The sequence below is a fragment of the Phyllopteryx taeniolatus genome, chromosome 13 (assembly GCF_024500385.1).
Source record: "Phyllopteryx taeniolatus isolate TA_2022b chromosome 13, UOR_Ptae_1.2, whole genome shotgun sequence".
Classification (NCBI taxonomy): domain Eukaryota; kingdom Metazoa; phylum Chordata; class Actinopteri; order Syngnathiformes; family Syngnathidae; genus Phyllopteryx; species Phyllopteryx taeniolatus.
This window is the reverse complement of record NC_084514.1, coordinates 23,004,606-23,029,129: the sequence shown is the minus strand read 5'-3', so window position 1 is coordinate 23,029,129 and position 24,524 is coordinate 23,004,606. Positions and strand designations below refer to the sequence as shown.

The window sequence follows — 24,524 nt, the reverse complement described above, 5'->3', positions numbered from 1 at the left end:
GCTTTCCCTGAAAGTGACGCACTCTCCCGCACATTGTGTTGATTTTTGGGATTTGTTCAGCTCGGCTGTCTGTCTTTCCATCACTTTAAATGAAATGGTTTTGCTCACACATGAACATGTTTGCATTGCATTATATTTATAATCACATAGTGTACTGTATTATTATTATATTATTTGGTACAGTGGATGACTGGTTAACACATCTGCCTCACAGTTCTGAGGCCGCGGTTTCAAATCCTGCCTTGCCTATGTGGAGTTGGCATTTTCTCTCCATGCCTGTGTGGGTTTTCTCCAGGTACGCCGTTTTCCTCCCACATCCCAAAAACGTGCATGGTAGGTTAATTGAAGACCCTAAATTGCCCAAAGGTGTGAATGTGAGTGCGAATGGTTGTTTGTTTCTATGTGCCCTGTGATTGGCTGGCGACCAGTTCAGGGTGTACCCCCGCCTCTCGCCCAGAGTCAGCTGGGATAGGCTCCAGCACGCCCGCGAGCCAAGTGAGGATAAGCGGTACAGAAAATGAATGAATAATAATAATAATATATCCATTTTCTTCCGCTTATCCGAGGTTGGGTCACCGGGGCAGTACCTTTAGCAGGGAGCCCCAGACTTCCCTTTCCCCAGCCACTTCATCCAGCTCTTCCAAAGGGATCCTGAGGCATTCCCAGGCCAACCGAGAGACGTAGTCTCTGCAGCGTGACCTGGGTCGTCCCCAGGGTCTCCTCCTGGTGGGACGTGCCCGGAACACATCACTGGAAAGGCGTCCAAGAGACATCCTAATCAGATGCCCGAGCCACCTCATCTGGCTCCTCTCAATGTGGAGAGGAGACTTTGTTTCCTCATGAGAAGGCGTGTCGGTGGAATTCAGGAGGTCTTCGAATTATTCTCCCCACTGGCTCACGACATCCCAAGTCGAGGTCAGCAGTGTCCCGTCCTCACTATACACAGTGTTGATGGTGCACTGTGTTGCCTTACTGAGACGCTGGATGGTGGACCAGAATTTCCTCGAAGCCGTCCGGAAATCGTTCTCCATGACCTCACCGAACTCCTCCCATGTCCATGTTTTTGCCTCAGTGACCACCAAAGCTACATTGTGCCTCAGGAGTCCCACAGGCCAAAAAGCCCCGGGAGGAATCCTTCTTCAGCTTGACGGCATCCTTCACCGCTGGTGTCCACCAACGGGTTCGGGGATTGCCGCCACAACAGGCTACTACCTTATGGCCAGAGCTCCGGTCGGCCGCCTCGGCAATGGAGTCGCGAAACATTGTCCATTTGGGACGTGGGTGAAGTTCTGCGGGAGGAGGGAGTTGAAACTCCTTCTGACAGGGGATTCTACGAGGTGTTCCCAGCAGACTCTCACAATACGTTTGGGCCTGCCAGGTCGGACCGGCATCTTCCCCCAGCATCGGCGCCAATCACCACCAGGTGGTGATCAGTTAACAGTTCCGCCGCTCTCCACCAGAGTGTTCAAGACATGCGGCCGAAAGTCCCATGACAAGACCACAAAGTCGATCATCGAACTGCGACCTAGGGTGTCCTGCTGCCAAGTGCACTTGTGGACACCCTTATGCGTGAACATGATGTTCGTTATGGACAATCTGTGGTGATCACAGAAGTCCAATAACAGAACACCGCTGGGGTTCTGAATGGGGTGGGGGCCGTTCCTCCCAATCACGCCATTCCAGGTGAAGGAACCTGTGTTTTAAAATCTCCTAACTCCCGTGGTTCCAAGCGTGTTCGTTTTCGTGAAAGAACTTCGTTCACAACAATGTATAAAAACCAACCAATTTATTCCTGACAGAGGAGTCTATACATTTGCAGAGCTCTGGGTTCGTAACTACCCTATCTTATCCTTAGCAGATAAAGTAGTCGAACCCAAAACTATCTGACTCTACCCCAGACTTTATACAATGTTTCAAACAGGCCAGTATGGAATCGCTGTCGTCTGATTGGTCCGTAATCTGACGTCATCGTTGTTCTGCGGACCATCTGATCTGGCTCCAGACTTCTGCTCCAGGTGTCGCCTGCAGATGTCGGCTCACATTCCTGCATTCAATGTTTATAGTGGCTCCCCGCAGTTCCTTTCTTCCTTAACATCTGTCTCCAAATACCCCCCGATGGGGGCCTTCCTGCAATATACTCCTATACTCCAATACACATTCTCTTCCAAACTAGTTAGAATTACATATTAGAATATAAAGTATTCTATATTCCCTTCACAGGTCTCACTGTCATTGCCCACGTGAGCATTGAAGTCCCCCAGCAGAACGATGGAGTCCCCAGTGGGAGTGCTCTCCAGCATCCTCTCTAAGGACTCCAAAAAGGGTGGGTACTCTGAACTGCTGTTTGGTGCATAGGCAGAAACAGTCAGGACCCGTCCCCCCACCTGAGGGCGGAGGGAAGCTACCCTCTCATCCACCAGGTTGAACTTCAATGTACAGGTGCCGAGCCGGGGGGTAATATCTATACCTACACCTGCCCGGCGCCTTTCACCTTGCGCAACTCCAAAGTGGAAGAGAGTCCAACCCCTCTCAAGAGGACTGGTACCAGAGCCCAAGCTGTGTGTGGAGGCGAGCCCGACTATATCTAATCAGAACTTCTTAACCTCACACACCAACTCGGGCTCCTTCCCTGCCAGAGAGGTGACATTCCACGTCCCGAGAGCCAGTTTCTTTAGCCATGGATCCGCACGGGAAGCCGCCCAGCTCACACTGCACCTGACCCTTATGGCCCCTCCTACAGGTGGTGAGCCCATAGGAAGGGGGACCCACGTTACCCTTTCTGGCGGTGCCCGGCTGGGCCCCATGGTTGCCGGCCCGGCCACCCGGTGTTCGCCTTCGAGCCCCACCACCAGAGGGGGGGGGGGGGGTGGGGGGTGGGGGGGGGGGGGGTGACCCGCGTCCAGGGAAGGGAAAACTATGTGCATTTATTGTATTCATCATAGGGGTTTTTGGAGCCGTGCTTTGTCCTGTCCCTCACCAAGGACCTGTTTCACATGGGTGACCCTACCAGGGGCATGAAGCCCCAGACAACGTAGTTCCTATGATTATTGGGACACACAAACCGCTCCAACACAATAAGGTGACGGCTCATGGAGGGGATTAATAATAATAATCATAATAATAATAATTAATTTTATTTATCGGCGCTTTTCAGGGCACTCAAAGTCACTGTACAAACATGGTTAAAATAAATCAAGCGAAAAATAAACCAAGCAAAATAAAAATAACAACATAATACATCAATCAAAATGGCAAATAATATGGGAAATGTTAAAGTAAATAAGCAGTGGATTTTAAGAGGATACTTACTTAATGATATTGGCCTGTGTAACTAAGTGCACTCAAACTCAAATTCTTACTTATTTTCCTAAGGAATAAAAAAACCTAAAATATTGTAGCAACCCTGCATATTGTTCATGAGTTCTGTGGCTTACAATTGTCTGGGTGGAGGGGGTGTGTGTGTGTGAAGGTAACAGTGTAGGTGTATGGGGGAACGAGGCGGATGGATGTTGGGGGATAGGACAGTTGCCTACCGTGCTAGTTAATGTTGTTTGTTTTGGCGTGAGTTTTTTTTTCCATTCAAGAGTTTGTTGATAGCTCGCTGCTTGTCCTGATTCTTTCTGCAACGCTGCAATATATTTGCCTGCTTGCAAATTCAGCTTGTTCAGTTTCTTAAAATGCAAACATTACAAAAAAGACTCAATAAAGAATATCGTATTTTCTCAAATAGTGCCCCCTACTCTAATAGATGTTTACCGATTAATTCCAGGCTGAGCCATCCACTTGAAAAGCATACGCCTTGCTCCACTGATTGGCTTCCCTTTTCCCTTTGGGAGAAAAACAGGTGGTAACGGTAATTACCTCAGTTGATAGAGACTATTGTTCAGATACAGACATTAAAGAGTTAACTGCTCAGCGCAATTTAACCCTGTTGCCATTCAAAACAGTAGCATCTACTGAGGCACATAAACAAACACTCAGATTAATTATAGTGTTGGGTCTTAAACAATTCCCCAGTGCAGGAATAAAGAGGATTTTAGGTTATATAATTCCCTTATTGCCATTCACCTCTGTACTTGATCTTCACTGCTCTGTGCATTCATTTTTATGTTGTAAGGAACTACTTGCCTTCAGTATAGTTCTGGCAATTCTTCCTCTGCCTACCTAGTTTTACTTGACATATTAATCAAGCATCAATATTTTCAGACTTCTGCCCAGAGTCCCAACACTCATTTTTTTATTTTTAAATGGTTCCCAAGTCCAGTGTCAGGAAAGTTTATTTTCTATGCAAACTACCTCAAAGTTCAGTTCACCATTCCAAAAATGAACTAGTTCATTTCATAATTCACAATTTTGAACTAAGTTCACCGTTCCAAAAACTAGTTCATAGTTTTTTTTTTTCCAATGTTGCTGACAGGCTATTACCCTCAAAATACTGGGCTTTAATTTCTTCATTGTTGCCACCCATTCAGTCCACACTAATACTGAAGCCAGCTACTGTGAGTCATCTTAGAGAACCTGTCAACAACTGTAAGAATGGTGGTATTGCCTTTAGAGGCCGGTAATCCTGTCACAAAGTCTACGGAAATGTCTGACCAAGGACGTTGTGGTATTGGCAGGGGTCGCAACTCCCCAGACGGACGTTGATGAGAGGGCTTGTTAGAAGCACATACCTGGCAAGCATTGACATAATCGATAACATCCCTCCTAACATTAGGCCACCAAAAGCGCTGTTCGACCACTGATTGCGTCTTGGAAATGCCTGGGTGACATACAGTTCGGTTCGTGTGAGCCCAGTGGATGACTCTTCCCCTTAAGGTCGGAACCACATAAAGCCTGTTCTCAGGGCAATCTTCAGGGCTAGGAGTGTCTTTCAGAGCCCCTTTGACCGCATTTTCAATGTCCCACACAAACGCGGAAATGAAACATGATTTAGGCAAGATAGTCTTAGGGTCGGACAAAGAATTATCTTCGGAGAAAATGTGTGACAAAGCATCTGGCTTACCATTTTTAGAACCCGGTCGGTAGGATAACGTAAAATTAAATCTAGTGAAGAACAGAGCCCATCTAGCCTGCCTCGCATTTAATCTTTTAGCAGTCTTGATATATTCAAGGTTCTTGTGATCTGTCCATACTAAAAACGGAGTCTGTGCCCCCTCTAGCCAGTGCCTCCACTCCATCAAAGCCACCTTGACTGCCAACAGTTCACGGTCACCAATGTCATAATTTCTCTCAGCTGGGGTCAATTTTTTGGAGAGGAAAGCACAAGGATGTAACTTATCATCCTTGAGAGATTTCTGGGAGAGCACTGCTCCTATTCCGGCATCAGACGCATCGACTTCCACCACAAACTGCTGTTTGAGATCTGGCAAAGTAAGGATGGGAGCGGAGGTAAAGCTCGACTTAAGTTTTTGAAAAGCTGCCTGACAAAGCGGGTTCCATACAAAAGGTTGGTGTGGCGAGGTAAGGAGAGGCTATTGAACTGAAATTTCTAATGAATTTTCTGGAGAAGTTTGCGAACCCTAAGAACCTTTGTACATCTTTGGGTGACGTGGGAGTAGGCCAATTAATAACTGCATCGACTTTGCAAGGGTCCATCTTAACTTCACCTTGAGCCAGGACGAAACCCAGAAAAGAAACGGACGCCTTGTGGAACTCACATTTCTCAGCCTTGACATAGAGTTGATTCTGCAGTAACTGCTGCAAAACAGAGCGGACATGAATAATGTGAGTCTCCTCATCCGGGGAGAATATCAAAATGTCATCTAGATAAACAAAAACATAAACATTCAACATGTCACGCAGGACATCGTTGACAAGGTTCTGGAAAACAGCTGGAGCGTTAGTAAGCCCAAAAGGCATTACTAAATATTCATAATGTCCCGTTGGTGTGTTGAATGCTGTTTTCCATTCATCCCCCTCCCTTATCCTGACTAGATGATATGCATTTGGTGAAAATCTTGGCTCCCTCCAGGAACTCAAAGGCGGTGGAGATGAGAGGAAGAGGGTACCTGTTTTTTACCGTGATCTCGTTGAGACCCCGGTAATCGATACAGGGTCGCAGGGTCTTGTCTTTCTTGTCCACGAAGAAAAATCCTGCTCCCGCAGGGGATGAAGATGGGCGAATGATCCCGGCTGCCAGTGATTCTTCTACGTACTCCTTCATGGCCTTGTGTTCCGACCCTGAAAGAGAGAACAACCTCCCTCGTGGGGGCGTGGTTCCAGGCAGCAAGTCAACAGCACAGTCATAAGGTCTGTGGGGTGGAAGGGATTTGGCCTTGGACTTGGAAAAAACATCTTTAATATCCTGATAACTGGTGGGCACTTGAGATAAATCAGGATCCCCAGATGGGGTCTGTGGAGTGTCCTTAGAAACATGACCCTGAACATTACGTGCCGGCTTGAAACAGTTTCGGGCGCAATTGCTGCCCCATGACATAACCTGCCCAGAGGACCAGTCAATGTGGGGGTTATGTAATTTCAACCATGGGTTCCCTAAGATAACGTCATGATTCATGGCATCAAAAACATGAAAACTAATACGTTCCGAGTGAGAATCAGGGAATGTCAATGTGAGTGTTTGGGTGCGGTGAGTGATCTTGCCCATAAAACTGCCGTCTGCAGCATAGGTATTGCGGTGGCGTTTTATTCCAAAGGTTCTAAGGTGCATACGTCTAACCAGGATGGAGTTGAGTAAGTTTGCATCAGAACCAGAGTCAATTAATACAGGCGTATGAATTTCTTGATCAGGAGAGCATAGTGTCACTTTAGGAAGAACCCGTGTAGGGTCTTCCTTAATGAAATTCAGACTCACCTCTCCCGTGCCCTGGCTACCGGCACCGGCAACTTTGACGTGACAGTTGCTCACGGAATGACCCAACTGACCGCAGTAGAAGCACCGCCCTTCCCTCAGCCGGCGTTGACGTTCCTCAGGGGAGAGACGGAACCTGCCCAGTTGCATGGGTTCCTCCGTGGGGACGCTAGCCAGTGGGTTGAGACCGGAACCAGGGGATCTGCCTTGGTTTGGCTGGTCACCGAGGCTCGTCCTCCAAGTGCGCGGTGACGCAGCCCTCCGCCGATCTCCATCCAGCTCGCGATCCAAAATCCTCTTGTCGATCTTTACGGCGAGAGCGATGAGAGTTTCCAAGTCGGTCGGCAGGTCTAGCGGGACTAAATGATCCTTGACGGCGGGGGATAGTCCTTGAAAAAAGGCATCGAGTAGCGCCCGATTATTCTAATGACTCTCAGCTGCTAGAATGCGAAACTCAATCGCGTAATCTGACACCCGGCGCTTGCCTTGTTGTAAGGTGACAAGGGAGCGAGCTGCCTCACGATCAGGAGTGGAAAATTGAAAAATTTGCTCCATAGTCTTTACGAAAAAAGCCCATGAATGACACGCGTCGGAATTGCGGCTCCATTCAGCAGTACCCCACGCCACCGCACGACCAGTCAGGTGGGAAATGACGAATGCGATTTTTGCCCGCTCGGTGGGGAATGCAGCTGCCTGCAGCTCAAAGTGGAGTTCGCACTGCGTGATGAACGGCTTAATGTTCCCAGAATTTCCAGAGAACCTCTCCGGTCGAGAGGGCTGTGGGCAGACAGCAGCGGAGGTGGCAGGTGGCTGCATGGTGATTACTTCACATGGAAGTACCGTGGCGGTACTGGGTGTGGTGCCAACTGGTTCCTTCTCTTGAAAAAATTTCATCAGAAGTTCAAACTGCGAGGCCACCTGTCTCATCATATTGTCCTGATAACTTGACAGTCCCTCTAGATGAAGGTGGAGGGCTGCAATCTGCTCATCCTGCTTCATGAGGCGTTGACCCTGCGCTTGAAGGGCTTTGAGCACCGGGTCTGAGTCTGCTGGGTCCATGTTAAGGCTAGTTCGTTCTGTCATGAACGGAACAGCGGATAGGACCCAAAAATGCACGACTCCAAAACAGATGGACAGTTTCCAAAAAGAGAGGTTTAATAGACGGGCATAGGTCGGTACACAGGCAGGCAATCCAAGAGAGGCAACAGTATCCAAAAACATGAGGCAAAGAGGCAAGGTCGATAATCGGAACAGGGTAAAGCCTTACTGTGAGTCTATGACGTGGAAACAAGGAATGCTGGAACGTGACAACAAGGTACAACGAACTGGCAACGAGAGGAAATGAGACACGAGGTTATATACAAGGGGTAATTAGGGTGAACGAGGCACAGGTGGTGAAGATGCTCACAGGAGCAGGTGTGTGTGAAACAGGGGGGAAGACAAAACCCGGAACACACACACACACACATGACAACTACAGCTTTCACGCTCCAGTCTCAAAAACATGAGGCAAAACTTGTTGCTTGAATAGTCTTTTTTTTTTTAAATGAGGAATTAAAACAAAAACAGGACTTTTCTCCTTAATGTGCACACAAAAACACGCAACACAGTATGACAGGAACGATGGTCAAAGCACATTGGTAACTGGATTCATTGCAGCTCTGGCTGACTATATTAACAAAATATTTTATCTCATCTATTCTTATATTACAAAACAAAATACATTCCATATTATGACACTGTGATCGCACTGTATTTTAACAAGAGGATTCTGATACTAATAATAATGTTATAGTAATAGTAATCAGTTTTTACAATGATGTACTGCATTACAACCAAAGAACACATTCACTCCCATTTACGCAGTGTCAACCGCCATTCAATGTAAACCTGAATGGCGGTTGCCAAATTCATCCTTGACATATGAAGGCTTGTATATAATTTGTCCAGTGCGTACTTTTGTACTTTTACGTAAGTAAACGAGTGACTTGAGTAATCTTACTTCTACCATTTTTTTTTTTTTTTTTTTTTTTTTTTTTTGCACAAGGACTTTTGACGGCGGCACGGTGACCGACTGGTTAGAGTGTCAGCCTCACAGTTCTGAGGTGCGGGGTTCAATCCCCGTCCCCGCCTGTGTGGAGTTTGCATGTTCTCCCCGTGCCTGCGTGGGTTTTCTCCGGGCACTCCGGTTTCCTCCCACATCCCCAAAACATGCATTAATTGGAGACTCTAAATTGCCCGTAGGCATGACTGTGAGTGCGAATGGTTGTTTGTTTCTATGTGCCCTGCGATTGGCTGGCAACCAGTTCAGGGTGTACCCCGTCTCCTGCCCGATGACAGCTGGGATAGGCTCCAGCACGCCCGCGACCCTAGTGAGGAGAAGCGGCTCAGATAATGGATGGATGGAAGGACTTTTTACATTTCTGTATACGTATCTATTCATATATATACATATATATATATATATATATATATATATATATATATATATATATATATATATATATATATATATATATATATATATATACATACACACACACACACACCCATACAGTTCATAAACACCTGACACAAAAAAATGTGTCAGGTATTTTTTAGTACATGCTATACTTCTCACAAATTTCAAAGCTATCTTATCCCTCACCTATGCAAAAGCTGTAAACCTGTAATTGAAAAGTTGAAGGAATTAATGTAATAACGCTAATACGGGGAGATGAAAAAGGATTTGTCAAATTCAAATTAGCTGGATACAAAATTGCTTCAGCAGGATGTCAACTATGCAGCGGCAGTCTGCTTTCAGAACGTTTTGGTGTCGTGACCTGCAGCACTGACAAAAGCAAATCATTTCCACGACAGGGTAGAGAGAGAGAGACACAGATACTCTGTGGGCTCAAACATTGATTGTCTAGTAATGTATTCATCCTCTCTCTTACGCAGTACTGTTGCCATAACAATAACAACACTTACAGTATAACCACAAAAAAATATATTCAGTAAAAGTCAAATAGACTGACTGGTTTATTGATGTGGCTCCTATCCGTAGAGATTAACTATATATATATATGAATTGTAGGTGCAGCTGGGTATATACTGTTTGTACAGTATATGGGTCATTTTCTTTTAACTTGATCAATAATGGCAAAGACATGGCACACTGAATGTCCTTTTGAAAATCAATTAATTTTTACTGAAATGAGTATTTGAATCATTGACAGTAGTTATCCATCAAAAATGTGTAATTGTTAAAACTTCTAAAGTAATGTTTGTCAAACTTTTAATGCCAAAATGTCTTTACCTTTAGGTGTCCGAAATGAAGTTTCATGATTTGCAACATGTTTTCTGAAGATGCTAATTACACTTTGGGATACATAGTTTCTCCTATTGCTTAATATTCCTTTTCCATGAAAAGTAACACAAATGCATTTTAATGTCTTCTGGGTCACCTTTTTTTTAAAATTATTTTCCAAAGGTTCGTTCTTTGTCACTCAAGCTGTCTTTACCGTCAATGCCACCGGAGAGAGCCTCATTACGTTGTTGCAATACAGCAGAGGGATCTGTGAGCTGAAGTGCCAGGATGAGATAGTAATTTTGCATTCACAAAATAACAGACAGTAAAATAAAATGTTATTTCTGAGATATGAATGAATGTATGCAGTATATGAATTTGTGAAAATGTCAGAACTATTGCATGTCTTTACTGTTACAATTGGGATAAAGACAAGTGTGTGATGGGTTTAATGAATAGGTAGAATCATTTATACACTTGTATCCGCAGAGTTTGAAGGGCAACACGTCTTAACAGTTATGCACTTTTATCTTTACTGTTGTAAAACGAAATGTATTTTAATGGGTCGCCACTATTTGCTCTGTCACTAAGGATTGCCTAAATATGAATGCCTAAAATTTTAACAAATTAATAACTTTATGAAAATAGGACTTTAAGCATCAGTGTTTCAGTGTGGGAGACGTAACTATATAAAACCAAGGCAGCATAATGCCAGCTGACTTTGGGCAAGAGGGAGGGTACACCCTAAACTGGTCCCGAGCCAAGTTTAGGGCACATATAGACAAACAACCGTTTACACTCAGATTCATGTCTACTGACAATTTAGAGTCATCAGTTAACCTACCAAGCAATGTGGGAGGAAACCCGAGTACCTGGTGAAAACCCTTGCACGGGGGAGGACATGCAAACGCCACATAGGAAGGCTGGACCCCGGATTTGAACCCATGGCCGATGAACTGTGAGGCGGATGTGCTAAACAGTAACAAACGTGCTATCCAGTCTACTGTATATACTGTATATTGTGTGCATTTACACAATATAGTACAGTACAGTACACCTTTTTATATAAGACAAGCTACAGCAATCTACATAGAACTGATACATTTGTATGTTTTCTTGTATTGTTTGCATCCTGTATATCAGGGGTATTCAACTAAAATTTAAAAAGATCCAGATTAAGAAAATGTCTTGAAGCAAGGGTCTGGAAAATCATCTAGTGTCTCTTTATTGTGATATACTGCATATTTAAGTAGCCTCCCTAGTCATTGTACCTACATCTGCTTGTAATCTATACCTCAGTCAAATCCAAAAACCTTGTGGCATTTATTACTGTCAAGTAACACAGAACTAAACAAATATTATTACTGCTGATGTGTACAGTGGGGCGCACAAGTGTACGTAGCCTGACAGAATTGGTGAATAATAATAATAATAACAACAATAAAAATTATTATTGATATTATTATTATTATTATTTGGCGGCACGGCGGGCGAATGGTTAGTACATCTGCTTCACAGTTCTGAGGACCGGGATTCAAATCCTGGCCCCGCCTGTGTGAAGTTTGAATGTTCTTCCTGTGCCTGCGTGGGTTTTCTCCGGGCACTCCGGTTTCCTCCCACATCCCAAAAACATGCATGGTAGGTTAATTGACAACGTCTCAGTATCACAAACACTAACCTTGTGTCTCATCGGTGGGTAGGTTAAGGAATCAACGTTTTATAGCGTTTGGTTCCATTACTTTTGTGTGAAGTTACTTTTCATGCCAAAATGCTGAGTTCGGGTGGGTACCCTTCAAAATAAAAGGCTACATGCTTAAAACAGGAAGTCAAGTGAAAACTTGCACATATAAACCTTTTGACGTGATAAAACTGTCGAAAATAACCATTTTATCAATGCTGTATCTAACTTTTAGCTGAAGCAATAATTAATTACTATTAAGTCATTTGATTTAGTTCCAAACACATTGCCTTTTAGTTCATAGGTTTAATATTGATTTTTAGTTTATACAGCAGGCTGCTAAGAAAATGGATGATTTGGACACCCTTTATTTAAACCATTGAAACTTTTTTAACTAAGCCCCCTAAAAGAATTGGATCCGAAAATCGTTTGGAACCGGAATCGCTCAAATTCAAACCGACCAATCCTAATTAAAATATATTGAAAAGCAAAGGCAGCGGCAAGCTCGGCTGCCGCCCCGGCGGCATGGTCCACCGCTGACTGTTTTGGTGCCCCTAAGGAATGGTGGTCCGAGCCTAAGTGGGTGGGTACGTCTTCCTCGGCGAGGCCAAAGGAGATGAACATTGGCTTGAGGCTGGCGTGCGGTGACACTCTGATGGTCCAATCCAGTCAGTCGCAGGGGTGGGGAGGTGGGGGGGAAATAAAAAAACTAACATTCACAAATAAATATTTGCAATGTACAGTCTGGTTTTTTTTCATTTTTTTTTCATGCAAACACATTTAGAGATACTAAATACGTTACACTGCTGTATTTAAAAAATGACTAAGAGCTGTTCATGAAGTCATTTATTTTTTTAATTTTTTATTTTATTAAACCTTATCCAGTTAAGGTATTTGCAATGCCAACCTGGCTGCAGACAGCAGAGTAAAGGAAAGCAAAGTAGAAGCAAACTGTAAAATGGGATTTAGTAACATTAAATATTATATTACATCATAGTACATGGTGAATAAAAGGTACATAAAAGGCATGTGAGTGGATATTCTTTAAAGCTGTAGAAAAAATTTAATTGCCAGAATGCCAAGACTTTAGAAAAACTTGTCTTTTTGAATAAATAAATATATAAACAAATGTAGAAGCCTGCAGATGACTGTAGATGTGATTTATTGTTCTCAAATGTGTAGTGGAACTGAGTAAGATTTCAGGCTCATGGCCTACTGCATTTTCCAGCTGAGAAATCACATCTATAGTCATATGCAAGCTTCTGTTGCACACTTTATTTAGGTATGTCATCTCAATAAAATTTATTTAAATGTACCTGAATATAATAAAACTCCCTACTTCAAAGACTGTCTGGCAGCCTGTTTGGCATTGCAAATGTGAATAAATTCTTAATTCCCTCATCTGGATCAAGGGTTCGGTTTTAAAGTTTTCAAAAATATTTCACATTTAGATTAACATATAAAATAAGAAATTGAAAGCTTGAAATACCATCATTTTTTAGATCCCGTAGGTTTTAGTAATGAGGAACATCAGCCTCATTTGCTTAATCTACCTTGAATTAATCAGTGCGATGGAAACCACATGGGCCACAGGAACCTTTTGCGACCAGGAACCCCTGCTAACAGGTACTCAAAGTTCCTGGGCTGGTTGGTGGAAAAGCCCCTTATGTTCATTTGTCATAAATATCGTAGAAGTGAATACATTTTTTACACCGCTCATCCTCATCAGGGGGATCTAAAGCTGAACACCCTGGACTGACTGCCAGTCAATCGCAGGGCACCTTATACACGAACAACCAGTCACACTCACATTCAGATAAATGGGCAATTTTAGTCTTCAGTTAAGTAACAGAATTGTTTTTGGACTGGAAACCGAAATACCTGGAGTAAACCCATGCTAGCATGAGGACAACATGCAATTTGACACAGAGAGGTAATCGCCGAGAACCTTATCATTGTGAAGCACAAATGCTCAACACATATTCCACCATGATGCCCATATAATGCTTTTTTTATTGTGAAGTGTGGATAGTGGGTCCTATTTTTTTCAGAAATGTTCTTCAACTTTTCATTTTCACTTACATGCACAGCATGTCTCCCATCTGAAGCAGAGAAGTGTTCCCATTGCAGCCCTGCAGGCAAACATCTTCAAGGATAGACTAGCATGGTTTCTCTTGCATACTAAAAAAAGTATTTTTCCCGTCTCAATGGGGTGCACATGGTAGGGGAGGCATGTGGGAAATGAAATGCAGTTACCGTCCCATCCCAAAGGGATACCATAGCACCATGATAAAAGGAGTGATGATGCAGTTCAAATAGGAAGGGGTTTTGAGAAAAATAGTAATTTTTTCATTCATCCGAATTGTGACGTTCACGTAATGCAGGTATTTTGATTTAATGAAATTGCTACCGGCGGCACGGTGGCCGACTGGTTAGACCGTCAGCCTCACAGTTCTGAGGTGCGGGGTTCAATCCCCGTCCCCGCCTGTGTGGAGTTTGCATGTTCTCCCCGTGCCTGCGTGGGTTTTCTCCGGGCACTCCGGTTTCCTCCCACATCCCAAAAAACATGCATGAATTGGAGACTCTAAATTGCCCGTAGGCATGACTGTGAGTGCGAATGGTTGTTTGTTTCTATGTGCCCTGCGATTGGCTGGCAACCAGTTCAGGGTGTACCCCGCCTCCTGCCCGATGACAGCTGGGATAGGCTCCAGCACCCCCGCGACCCTAGTGAGGAGAAGCGGCTCAGAAAATGGATGGATGGATGGGAAATTGCTACCAGTTCTGTAATGTAATGGAGTACAAATTCCTTGTTTTTACTGTCATAGTATTTTCACCTACTATCTGTAGGGGAGACCGAGGACAGTTGTAAGATCTCTGACGTCTGTCTCTAACATTGAGCTTTTTTAACCTAATCTGTTCAAACTGCTATACTAACTAGCTACAAGTGTCTGCTAATAAATGACATAGAAAATGCCTCTGCAACACAAACAGAAAATGTACGGCTTAATATCAAACACAAGAAGTGAAATGCACAAACATATCCACTCATTGTACTGAAAACGCTCCAGACACTTATTTTCATGCTCTTTGGATTTGTACAACCGTCCAGCACTTCTGGTCACTAATTACACAGAAACCTTCCTCAATTTTGAACTGCAGGATTCTGATTCATCCTAATCTTTGTCTGCTGGGTGATTTAAAAGGTAAATATCTTCCAAATAAACATGCTCAACCAATACTTGTAATTCTCGCAATTGCTAAAAGAGCAACACTGTTAAACTGGAAAGATAAACAAGCTATCAACATTAACCAATGGGAAAATTTGTCATAGAGTATATAACACTAGAAAATATCTCTGCCAAACGTAATAAGAAAATGGATAAATTTATTAATTTTAAAAGTTGGCTTGCAGTTTAAACTGTGTTCACAGTTCTGAGGACCTGGGTTCCATCCACGGCCCCGCCTGTGTGGAGTTTGCATGTTCTCCCCGTGCCTGCGTGGGTATTCTCCAGGCACTCCGGTTTCCTCCCACATCCCAAAAATCATGCGTGGTAGGTTGATTGAAGACTCTAAATTGCCTGTAGGTGTGAATGTGAGTGCGAATGGTTGTTTGTTTCTATGTCCCCTGCGATTGGCTGGCAACCAATTCAGGGTGTACCCCGCCTCCTGCCCGATGATAGCTGGGATAGGCTCCAGCACGCCCGCGAACCTTGTGAGGATAAGCGGCTCAGAAAATGGATGGATGGATGGTCTCCTTTCATTAAAATGGTGAATCTTGAAGCTTGATTCTGTTTGCCTGGAAAAGAATGTCATGCAAAAATGTAATGTAATGTGACCAAACCATAATATCTTCTAATTTTAGACCCCTCACTGTGCACACCATAGGGTCACTTGCATGTCCTTGAACCCCTATCCTTTTGGATCTGGGCCTCTGAGGATGCTGGGCCTGTTTCCCCATCCTCCTCTTGGGTGTGGTTGTGTCCGTGTTGCCCTCTCTGTTCTCTGTACCTGGGTGCCGGGGAGGTGCCCGCTGGCCCCAGTCCGAAGCTCTCGTCCTGGTCTCAGAATGGGGTTTAAGGGCCTGTGTCCTCCTCTTCCCTCTCCCTGGGGCGCTCTGTCGTTGTCGTCGCCCCTCTCTCTCGAGGTCTCTGGCTCACATGGGACTTTTGGTAGGGTGTCAGCGCCTCCTGCCTTGAAAGGGCTGTAGAATGGGGAGGGGCTGCCTCCCTTTTCTCTGTGGTCTGCCAGCCAGCCAGGCCGGGCAGGACCCACAGGAGTCTAGCCTCTTACTTCACACACACTGCACATTTTTAGTACTCACACTGTACATACTTCACACATTGGGCACATTTCCATCTCATTCAGGGTCCCCTGGGGGACTGGCACTGGGCATGTTGGGGCGGGCGCCGGGCCAGGTGTTAGCAAATCTATGCTGGTTTCCGGTCTGGTCGCCTCACCCTTCTCTGCCCTGCCGATCCTCCAGTTTTAATGCATCATACACCCGTCTATGGGGGGAGGGCAGTGTCGGGCTGGGGAGGACACTAGGCCACGTACTCAGGCCTGCTCTCTGGCCTGCCATGCTTTTCCCCCACGGATTTTTAATGCACCTCATATATTCGCACACTGCTTGCTTAGGACGGTCGCTTAACATGGGCACACTTTTGACGGACTATGAGCGTTTTTGGGTGGCGGCTGGCTCCTGCGTTGGGCCCTGTTGGCGGCTGGGGCCTCCATGCTCTCCGGGTTTGGTGGGAGTGGTGGAGGCATTGGCGGTGGTTGGGCACGGTTGGTGTGGGGTGGGGGTGGATTAGGCGTGGGGGGGCGGTGGTCCGGTGCCTGTGCTCCTTCGTTAGGGACTGGTCGGTGCGCTCTACCATGCAAATAAAAGCATTTATCAACACCACCCAGAAATGCCGCCGGCTTCTCTGCAAACTCATGTAAGAAGGACTGATGAAAAGTGGAAAAGTGTTCTGTGGTCCAACGAGTCCACATTTCAAATTGTTTTTGGAAATTGTGGACGTCGTGTCCTCCGGGCCAAAGAGGAAAATAACCATCCGGACTGATATGGACGCAAAGTTCAAAAGCCAGCATCTGTGATGGTATGGGGCTGTGTTAGTGCCAATGGCATGGGTAACTTACACATCTGTGAAGGCACCATTAATGCTGAAAGGTATTTAAAGGTTTTGGAGAAACATATGCTGTCATCCAAGCAATGTCTTTTTTTGTAGACGCCCCTGCTTATTTCAGCAAGACAATGCCAAACCACATTCTGCACGTGTTACAACAGCGTGGCTTCGTAGTAAAAGAGTGCGGGTAATAGACTGCCTGCAGTCCAGACCTGTCTCCCATTGGAAATGTGTGGTTCATTATGAAGCGTAAAATACAACAACGGAGACCCTGGACTGTTGAACAGCTGAAGCTGTACATCAAGGAAGAATGGGAAAGAATTCCACCTACAAAGCTTCAACAATTAGTGTCCTCAGTTCCCAAACGTTTATTGAATGTTGTTAAAAGAAAAGGTGATGTAACACAGTGGTAAACATGACCTTGTCCCAGCTTTTTTGAAACGTGTTGCAGCCATAAAATTCTAAGTTAATGATTATTTGGTAAAACCAATCAAGTTTATCAGTTTGACCATTAAAAATCTTCTTTGTAGTGTATTCAATTAAATATAGGTTGAACATGATTTGCAAATCATTGTATTCTGTTTTTATTTATGTTTAACACGTCCCAACTTCATTGGAATTGGGGTTGTAACTGCTGGATATCTGCTATATAATCACTTCGAAATGGCAGATGTGACTTGTAAAGGGGTTCTAGAATTATAAAAAAAAATCTTAACAACTTTATCCTCTGACCTTGAAGCATCTTTTTCACCATTTGAATTTTTCAGATTTTGTGGGCGGGCTAACGAGGCTGGGGCGTATACTTTCTAGCGCTAGTTCCCTCCCTCACTATATAAGGACAAAGTGACGTCGTTTTGTTTGGCTATGCTGCTCAGTTGTGAATTTGCTGTGCTCAGCATCCATAACAAGGCCCATTCACCACTTCAGCGTGCAGTTAACAAGCTAACGATGGCTACATCCTGAAAATGCACCTTTCGCTGGATGCCTCAATTTACAGAACAGCTCGCTAACGTTATTGAAGCTACCCATTAAATGAGGAACTAGAAAAGTGATCGATTGACTTTTTGAAGACACACAGATTGCGAGCTGAACATCAATACTACCACCCGACTTTGCAGTGCACATTTTATGACGAATAGTTTTGTAAACCTTAACTGGAGACAACATGGCTTCATGGGTAACTTGATACTGGTGAATAAAAAAAGTGATTGATTGACTTTTTGAAGACACACAGATGGCGAGCTGAGCATCAACAACATGACCCAATTCTGCAGTGCGCATTTTACAACAGATAGTTTTGTAAACTTTCACCAGAGACAACATGACTTTGTGGGTAACTTGATACTAGTGTTCTGCTGGACCTCCTGCGGCTACTCGAACCGCTCCCGGGCTGGCAAAGGTCATGCCTCGCTATGCGATGCAGAAACTGTAGCCTAAATAATACAAAACACACTTCAGATGGCCAATTGCATGCTAGAATGGTAGAACTGGAACAAGCTATGAAGAAGGAAATGACAATTACGCTGAATGGCCATTGCATGGAATAAGGGAGCCTGGTGTTTATATAGCGGGGGAGGGGCGACTCATGCTAGAAAGTATATGCCCCATCCTGCTTTCATCTCAGGTCTAGTTTTTAGCCCCACCCAAAAAATCCAGCCAGTTGAGATGGTGAAAAAGAGTTTAAAGAAATCTCAACAATTCAGTCCTACTAAATATTGTTCTCTGTCGTGACACATTTTCAGCACTTAATATATTAAATGTAGTTTAAAAACACACAAAACACACACACACACACACACAGCTTACCTGGTACTTTAAGTGAAGAGACTAAAAAGTTTAATGCCATTTTTGAGTACCTTACAAGATGTCAGAGTTCCTTTGGGAACTGTGTCCAATTTCACTCCTATTTGTGCCAGAGAAAATGACATATTTGACATTCAATAATCCGCCATGTTTAAATTTTTCTTACTATGTAAGTTTCCCAATATCTTATATTTTCGCTACTAACATTTGGGAATAATTAAAGTGCTCCTTTTGCATTTAACTTGATCCAAATCTAATACAGACATAAAACAAACAATTGTTCTGTCAAGAAATATGTATTTGATCTGGTTTAGCAAAATACCCTGCGTGTGATAATAGAAACCCACTTTTTAGAAACTGCCATGTGCCACCGCCAGACAGAGCCTGCCCTGAGGCACACCCGAAATGCAACTTTTTAGTGCCAGATTTGTCAGTTTTACCTCGCGAAACAAATATGAATGTACATTTGTGAAATGCTTTAATGATGCAACCGCCTCTGAAAGACAACTCAGTGTCATAGTGTCACATGTGGGGAGTAGCTGGATACAAGAGTAGGCGGAGGCAGAGGTAAAATGATGAACAATTTATTGAGCAAAGGTTATTGAGGTAGTACTGGATGTGTTGGCAGGCGGCGGCGTGGACAGAACAGGCAGCTGGCTTGGTGGCAGGACTGACGTGAGTCAGTAACACAGGGGAGCACTGGGAACAAGGAGACACAAGAGTTAACAAGGGGAAAAAGGACTTAAGTGGCTTACTTGAGTACGGTAGGCCGTGGTACCGCTAGGAGAGGCTGCAATACTTTGGCGAGGATTTCCTGGAACAGGCAGGCTTAAATACTGGTGGTGATGAGGCTGATTGGAGACAGGTGCTAAAAACAGAGAGGGGAGGGGTGAGAGAGAGGATGCAACGAGCCATCCAGGCTACTATAATGAAACTGCAGGGCAGTATATGACAGTACCCACCTCTCAACGAACGCCTCCTGGCGTCCTGCCAGGGTTCCCCGGGTGAGCTGCGTAGAAGTCGTCCAAAAGGATATGATCGAGTATAAGCTTCCAGGAAATCCAAGACTGCTTCTCCGGCCTGTACCCTTCCCAGTCGACCAGGTACTGGAACCCCCTCCCCCGAGGCCTCATGTCAAGAATGCGCGACACCGTGAAGGCCGGACGGTCGTCAATAATTGGAGGGCTTAGGAAACAGGAGGCCAGAAGCATGGATTCGGGTGGTGAGTAAATACAGGAGAGGGCATCTGCCTTGGTGTTATGGGAATCGGGACAGAAGGAGAGACTGAAATTGAATCTGCTGAGGAATAGTGCCCAGCGTGCTTGTCGGGGGTTGAGACGTTTAAGAGTACGGAGGTAAGCAAGATTTTTGTGGTCAGTCAAAATGAGAAATGGTTGTTTAGTCCCCTCCAGCCAGTTCCTCCATTCTTCCACGGCCCATATTATGGCCAGCAGCTTGTGGTTTCTGAAGTCATAATTCCTTTCTGCTGGAGATAGGCGACGGGAAAAAAAAGCACAGGGGTGAAGTTTATGGGTTGTGGGGTCTCGCTGCGAAAGGACTGCTCCAGCTCCGGAATCCGAGGCATCAACATCCGCCACGAACTGGAGGGAAGGGTCAGCGTGGCGCAGAATGGGAGCAGTGGTGAACAGGGATTTGAGTTTATTGAATGCTTGTGAGGCTACCGGGGTCCACTGAAAGGGGGAGCTGGTGGATGTGAGACTGGTGAGGGGAATAGCAACCTTGCTGTAATTATGGATGAAGCAGGCGGTAAAAATTGGTGAATCCATGGAAACGTTGCAGTTCTTTGCGGGTCGCGGGGATGGGCCAGTCGATGATGCTTGCATTTTGGAGGGTTCCGGTTGTAGTTGTCCTTTTGCAATGATGTAGCAGAGAACAGGTGGAATTCACATTTTCTGGTTTGACGTATAGACCGTTCTCGAGGAGGCACTGGAGGACTTGGCGTACATGGATGCGGTGTTCTCCGGGCGAGCGGGAATATTCCGTGACCGACTTAGCGCCCTGAGTGAGCGTGAGGAGACTACGGGTGGCTTCTTTGCCCTGAACGGGTGACCGAAAACCTTATGGAGTTCGGCAGAAAAGGAATCGAATGATAGAAGGACCGGGGAGGAGTTGTGCCATAATGAAGTGGACCATTTTGCTGCTTTGCCGCGGAGGAGGTTAGTTACATATGCTACTTTGGGCTCGGGAGGAGTACTTACAGGGGGTTGAATGGATTGCATCTGTTGGGAAAGGAGGGAGACATGTTGCGAAAGGGAGGAGCGTTTTAGTGATTTCTTGCAGCTTTTTGTCCTGTCGTCCAATGTGGGCGCCTTGGAGGGTTACTGCATTCTTCAGAGCCTCCGGAGTTACTGGGTCCATAGTGGCCTAAGTATTCTGTCACGTGTGGGGAGTAGGTGGACCCAAGAGCAGGCGGAGGCAGATGTAAAATGATGAACAGCTTATTGAGCAAAAGTTATGGAGGTGGTCCTGGATGTTTTGGCAGGCGGCAGGGTGGACAGCTGGCAGGCAGTGGACAGAGCAGCCGGTGGCATGAATGACATGGTTCAGGAACACAGGGGAGCACTGGGAACGAGGAGACACAAGAGATAACAAGGGAACGAGGAGTTACGTGGCTTACTTGAGTACGGTGAATCATGGTACCGCTAGGAGAGGCTGCAAAACTTTGGCAAGGATTTCCTGCAACAGGCATGCTTATATACACCAGTGGTGATGAGGCTGATTGGAGACAGGTGCTGAAAACAGAGAGGGGCGGGGGGAGAGACAGAGGACGCAAAGACCCCTCCAGGCTACTATAATGGAACTGCAGGACAGTATATGACCCATAGTGTTATATCATTACTCTGAAAAAAAAAGAAAAAAAAAATCTTCATTCTCTATATTATCTTTGACGGTCTTACTTTCGGTGCTAGACGAAAACAGTAATAAACAGTACATTTTAATGAATGAATGTTTTTTTAGCATAATACTTCAGAATCATATCAGATTTAAAAATTGAGTTACAGAGCATAAATACTGTATTCAGTTTTTATCTGCAAGACACCAATAACTTTATGGGTACAAATCTATGGTTGGTTTGGGTCTTTCTGTACTGATTTTGCATGTTCTTCTTTTGCTGCATTGGGGTTCTTTCAAAGAGTTACTGATGTTCACTTGTCTGACTTCCCTGCAGGCAGTGTGGGCTCAATTCCCATTCAGTGACAATGCGAAAGTGAGTGTGAAAGGTTGTCTATCTCTATATGTGAACTGTGATTGACTGGCTAACAGTCCATGTCTTTTGCTCACGTCAACTGCGATAGGCTCAAGCTTCCCGCGACCCTGAACAGGATTAGCAGTAGAGAATTTGGATGGGGCGGCACGGTGGCCGACTGGTTAGAGCGTCAGCCTCACAGTTCTGAGGACCCGGGTTCATCCTCCCACATCCCAAAAACATGCATTAATTGGAGACTCTAAATTGCCCGTAGGCATGACTGTGAGCGCGAATGGTTGTTTGTTTCTATGTGCCCTGTGATTGGCTGGCGACCAGTTCAGGGTGTACCCCGCCTCCTGCCCGATGACAGCTGGGATAGGCTCCAGCACGCCCGCGACCCTAGTGAGGAGAAGCGGCTCAGAAAATGGATGGATGGATGAATTTGGATGGCTGGTTATTTCCAAGTACTACCACTTCCTCCCAGCGCTCAAAAACCTATTATTGTTATTTACTGTAAGTATTGGTGGCAAAACATTGCTTTGTGCTAACTTTGAAAAAGAATATGAACGCTTTTAATTAATAATTATTGGTGAGAAGAAAGCAGCCACCATTTTGTTATCAATGTTTCCCATATTGAGAATAGATGGGGTGGAGGTCATGATGGTCCACCAGTGTTGATACTCTCGATTGTTTGGTAGTTGTTAGATGTTCCAGATTGTGGCAAAGGCCTATGTCTCTAAAGCAAAGCAAAGCAAAGCAAGCAAATTATTTATATCGCACATTTCATACACAAGGTAACTCAATGTGCTTTACATGATTAAAAGCATTTAAAAAATAAAGAGAACAATAAAAAGCAGCTTAAAAACATTTATAAACAAAGACAAAATACAAAAATAAAAACAAAAACAACACACTGCAGAAGGATGATTTTAGAAGTGGAAATGTTCTACAGTGCATAAGAAGAAAAGAAGAGTTTTTAACCTGGACTTAAAGACATTGACACTTGGTCTTTAATATTTTTCTCTTAAAAGTAAGTTAACTGAAGATAAACTAAAGACAATAACTCCCGATGAGACAATTTTTCAGTATTATCCTGCAACTCTTCCATACTTTTTTCATCCATCCATCCATCCATTTTCTGAGCCGCTTCTCCTCACTAGGGTCGCGGGCGTGCTGGAGCCTATCCCAGCTGTCATCGGGCAGGAGGCAGGGTACACCCTGAACTGGTTGCCAGCCAATCGCAGGGCACATAGGAACAAACAACCATTCGCACTCACAGTCATGCCTACGGGCAATTTAGAGTCTCCAATTCATGCATGTTTTTGGGATGTGGGAGGAAACCGGAGTACCCGGAGAAAACCCACGCAGGCACGGGGAGAACATGCAAACTCCACACAGGCGGGGCCGGGGATTGAACCCGGGTCCTCAGAACTGTGAGGCTGACGCTCTAACCAGTCGGCCACCGTCCCGCCATACTTTTTTCACTTTTTCTCAAAAACTGCTTAATCTCCATAAGTACTTGTTTCTCTTCTTCCAAGGTCAATAGTAAAATCGCACATCATTGATTTTCTATAGTCATTATCATTTCATCTAGTTAATGTACAGTACATATTTTTCTCCATGACACATAATACCTTTTATTGAGAGGACTCAGTAATTGTTGGGCTGATATGGGTGGAACCTACAGCCTACAGTTCTTTGTTCCTCAGAATGTGTCTTATTTTGTAGGCCACTGAAACAGTGGCCTACAAAATAACCCAGTGGTAGACCATCAGTGAGCTTCTCTGCTGGCCTAAATACAGAAGCACTGACATAAATTCTATTTGTTCCATGAAATTGTCACAATTTTGATTTAGTTTTAGTAAGTATTTGCACTAAAATGTAACAGTTTAGGCATAATTTTGTCATCTAAATTGTTAAACTTTTAGTCCAGTTTTCGTTGATGAAATACCATAGGATTATAGTTCACGAAAACTCCAGTATATTTGGTTGACTAAAATAAGAAGTGTGTCAAGGGTAATATGTAAACTTTCCCTTTACTTTCTGAAAGTCATTACGTTGACCTAGATCAGCGGTTCGCAAAGAGTAAGTAATCAGTCAAATCATCCATCCATCCATTTTCTACGCCGCTTATACTCACAAGGGTCGCGGGCGTGCTGGAGCCTATCCAAGCTAACTTCGGGCGAGAGGCGGGGTACACCCTGAACTGGTCGCCAACCAATCGCAGGGCAGATATAAACAAACAACCATTCGCACTCACAGTCATGCCTACGGGCAATTTAGAGTCTCCAATTAATGCATGTTTTTGGGATGTGGGAGGAAACCGGAGTACCCGGAGAAAACCCACACAGCCACGGGGAGAACATGCAAACTCCACACAAGGCATTACCATAGGCCACGGACACAGACCACCAGCGTGAAGTCCCAAGCCCCCAGTGATGCACAGGCTCCCGCTAGTGGTACATGAAGGAAACACTGAATTAAATGTGCACAATGTTACAGTGCTTTAAGCTTCTTTTTTTAAATCCAGTACAGTACATTTGTAAAACATCCATCCATCTGATGTCTTCTGTCAGGCATGGAGGGAAAGTTTACTGAAGTACAAACAA

The 24,524-nt window shown here is 44.7% G+C and overlaps 1 protein-coding gene and 1 long non-coding RNA gene across 10 annotated transcripts in view; one reads left to right on the top strand and one right to left on the bottom strand.

The window, feature by feature from the left end:
• nrxn3a (neurexin 3a) overlaps positions 1–24,524 on the top strand; it is a 213,450-nt gene that overhangs the window by 81,902 nt on the left and 107,024 nt on the right. For 8 of the 9 annotated variants that reach the window (XR_009791623.1, XM_061796050.1, XM_061796047.1 and 5 more), the window contains exon 1: positions 19,839–19,929. The exons of the other annotated variant lie outside the window; for it this stretch is intronic. Coding sequence is in view for 7 of the 8 variants with exons in the window: in XM_061796050.1 (XP_061652034.1) it covers positions 19,839–19,929 (91 nt within the window). In the remaining variant the exon portion in view is untranslated. Of the gene's footprint in view, positions 1–19,838; positions 19,930–24,524 lie in introns of those variants that run through there. 9 annotated transcript variants of the gene reach the window in all.
• On the bottom strand, positions 19,189–19,808 carry LOC133488331 (uncharacterized). Its single transcript, XR_009791625.1, has 3 exons — positions 19,670–19,808; positions 19,486–19,575; positions 19,189–19,406 (listed from the first exon to the last, which is right to left on the bottom strand). It is a non-coding gene; the product is annotated as an uncharacterized LOC133488331 (long non-coding RNA).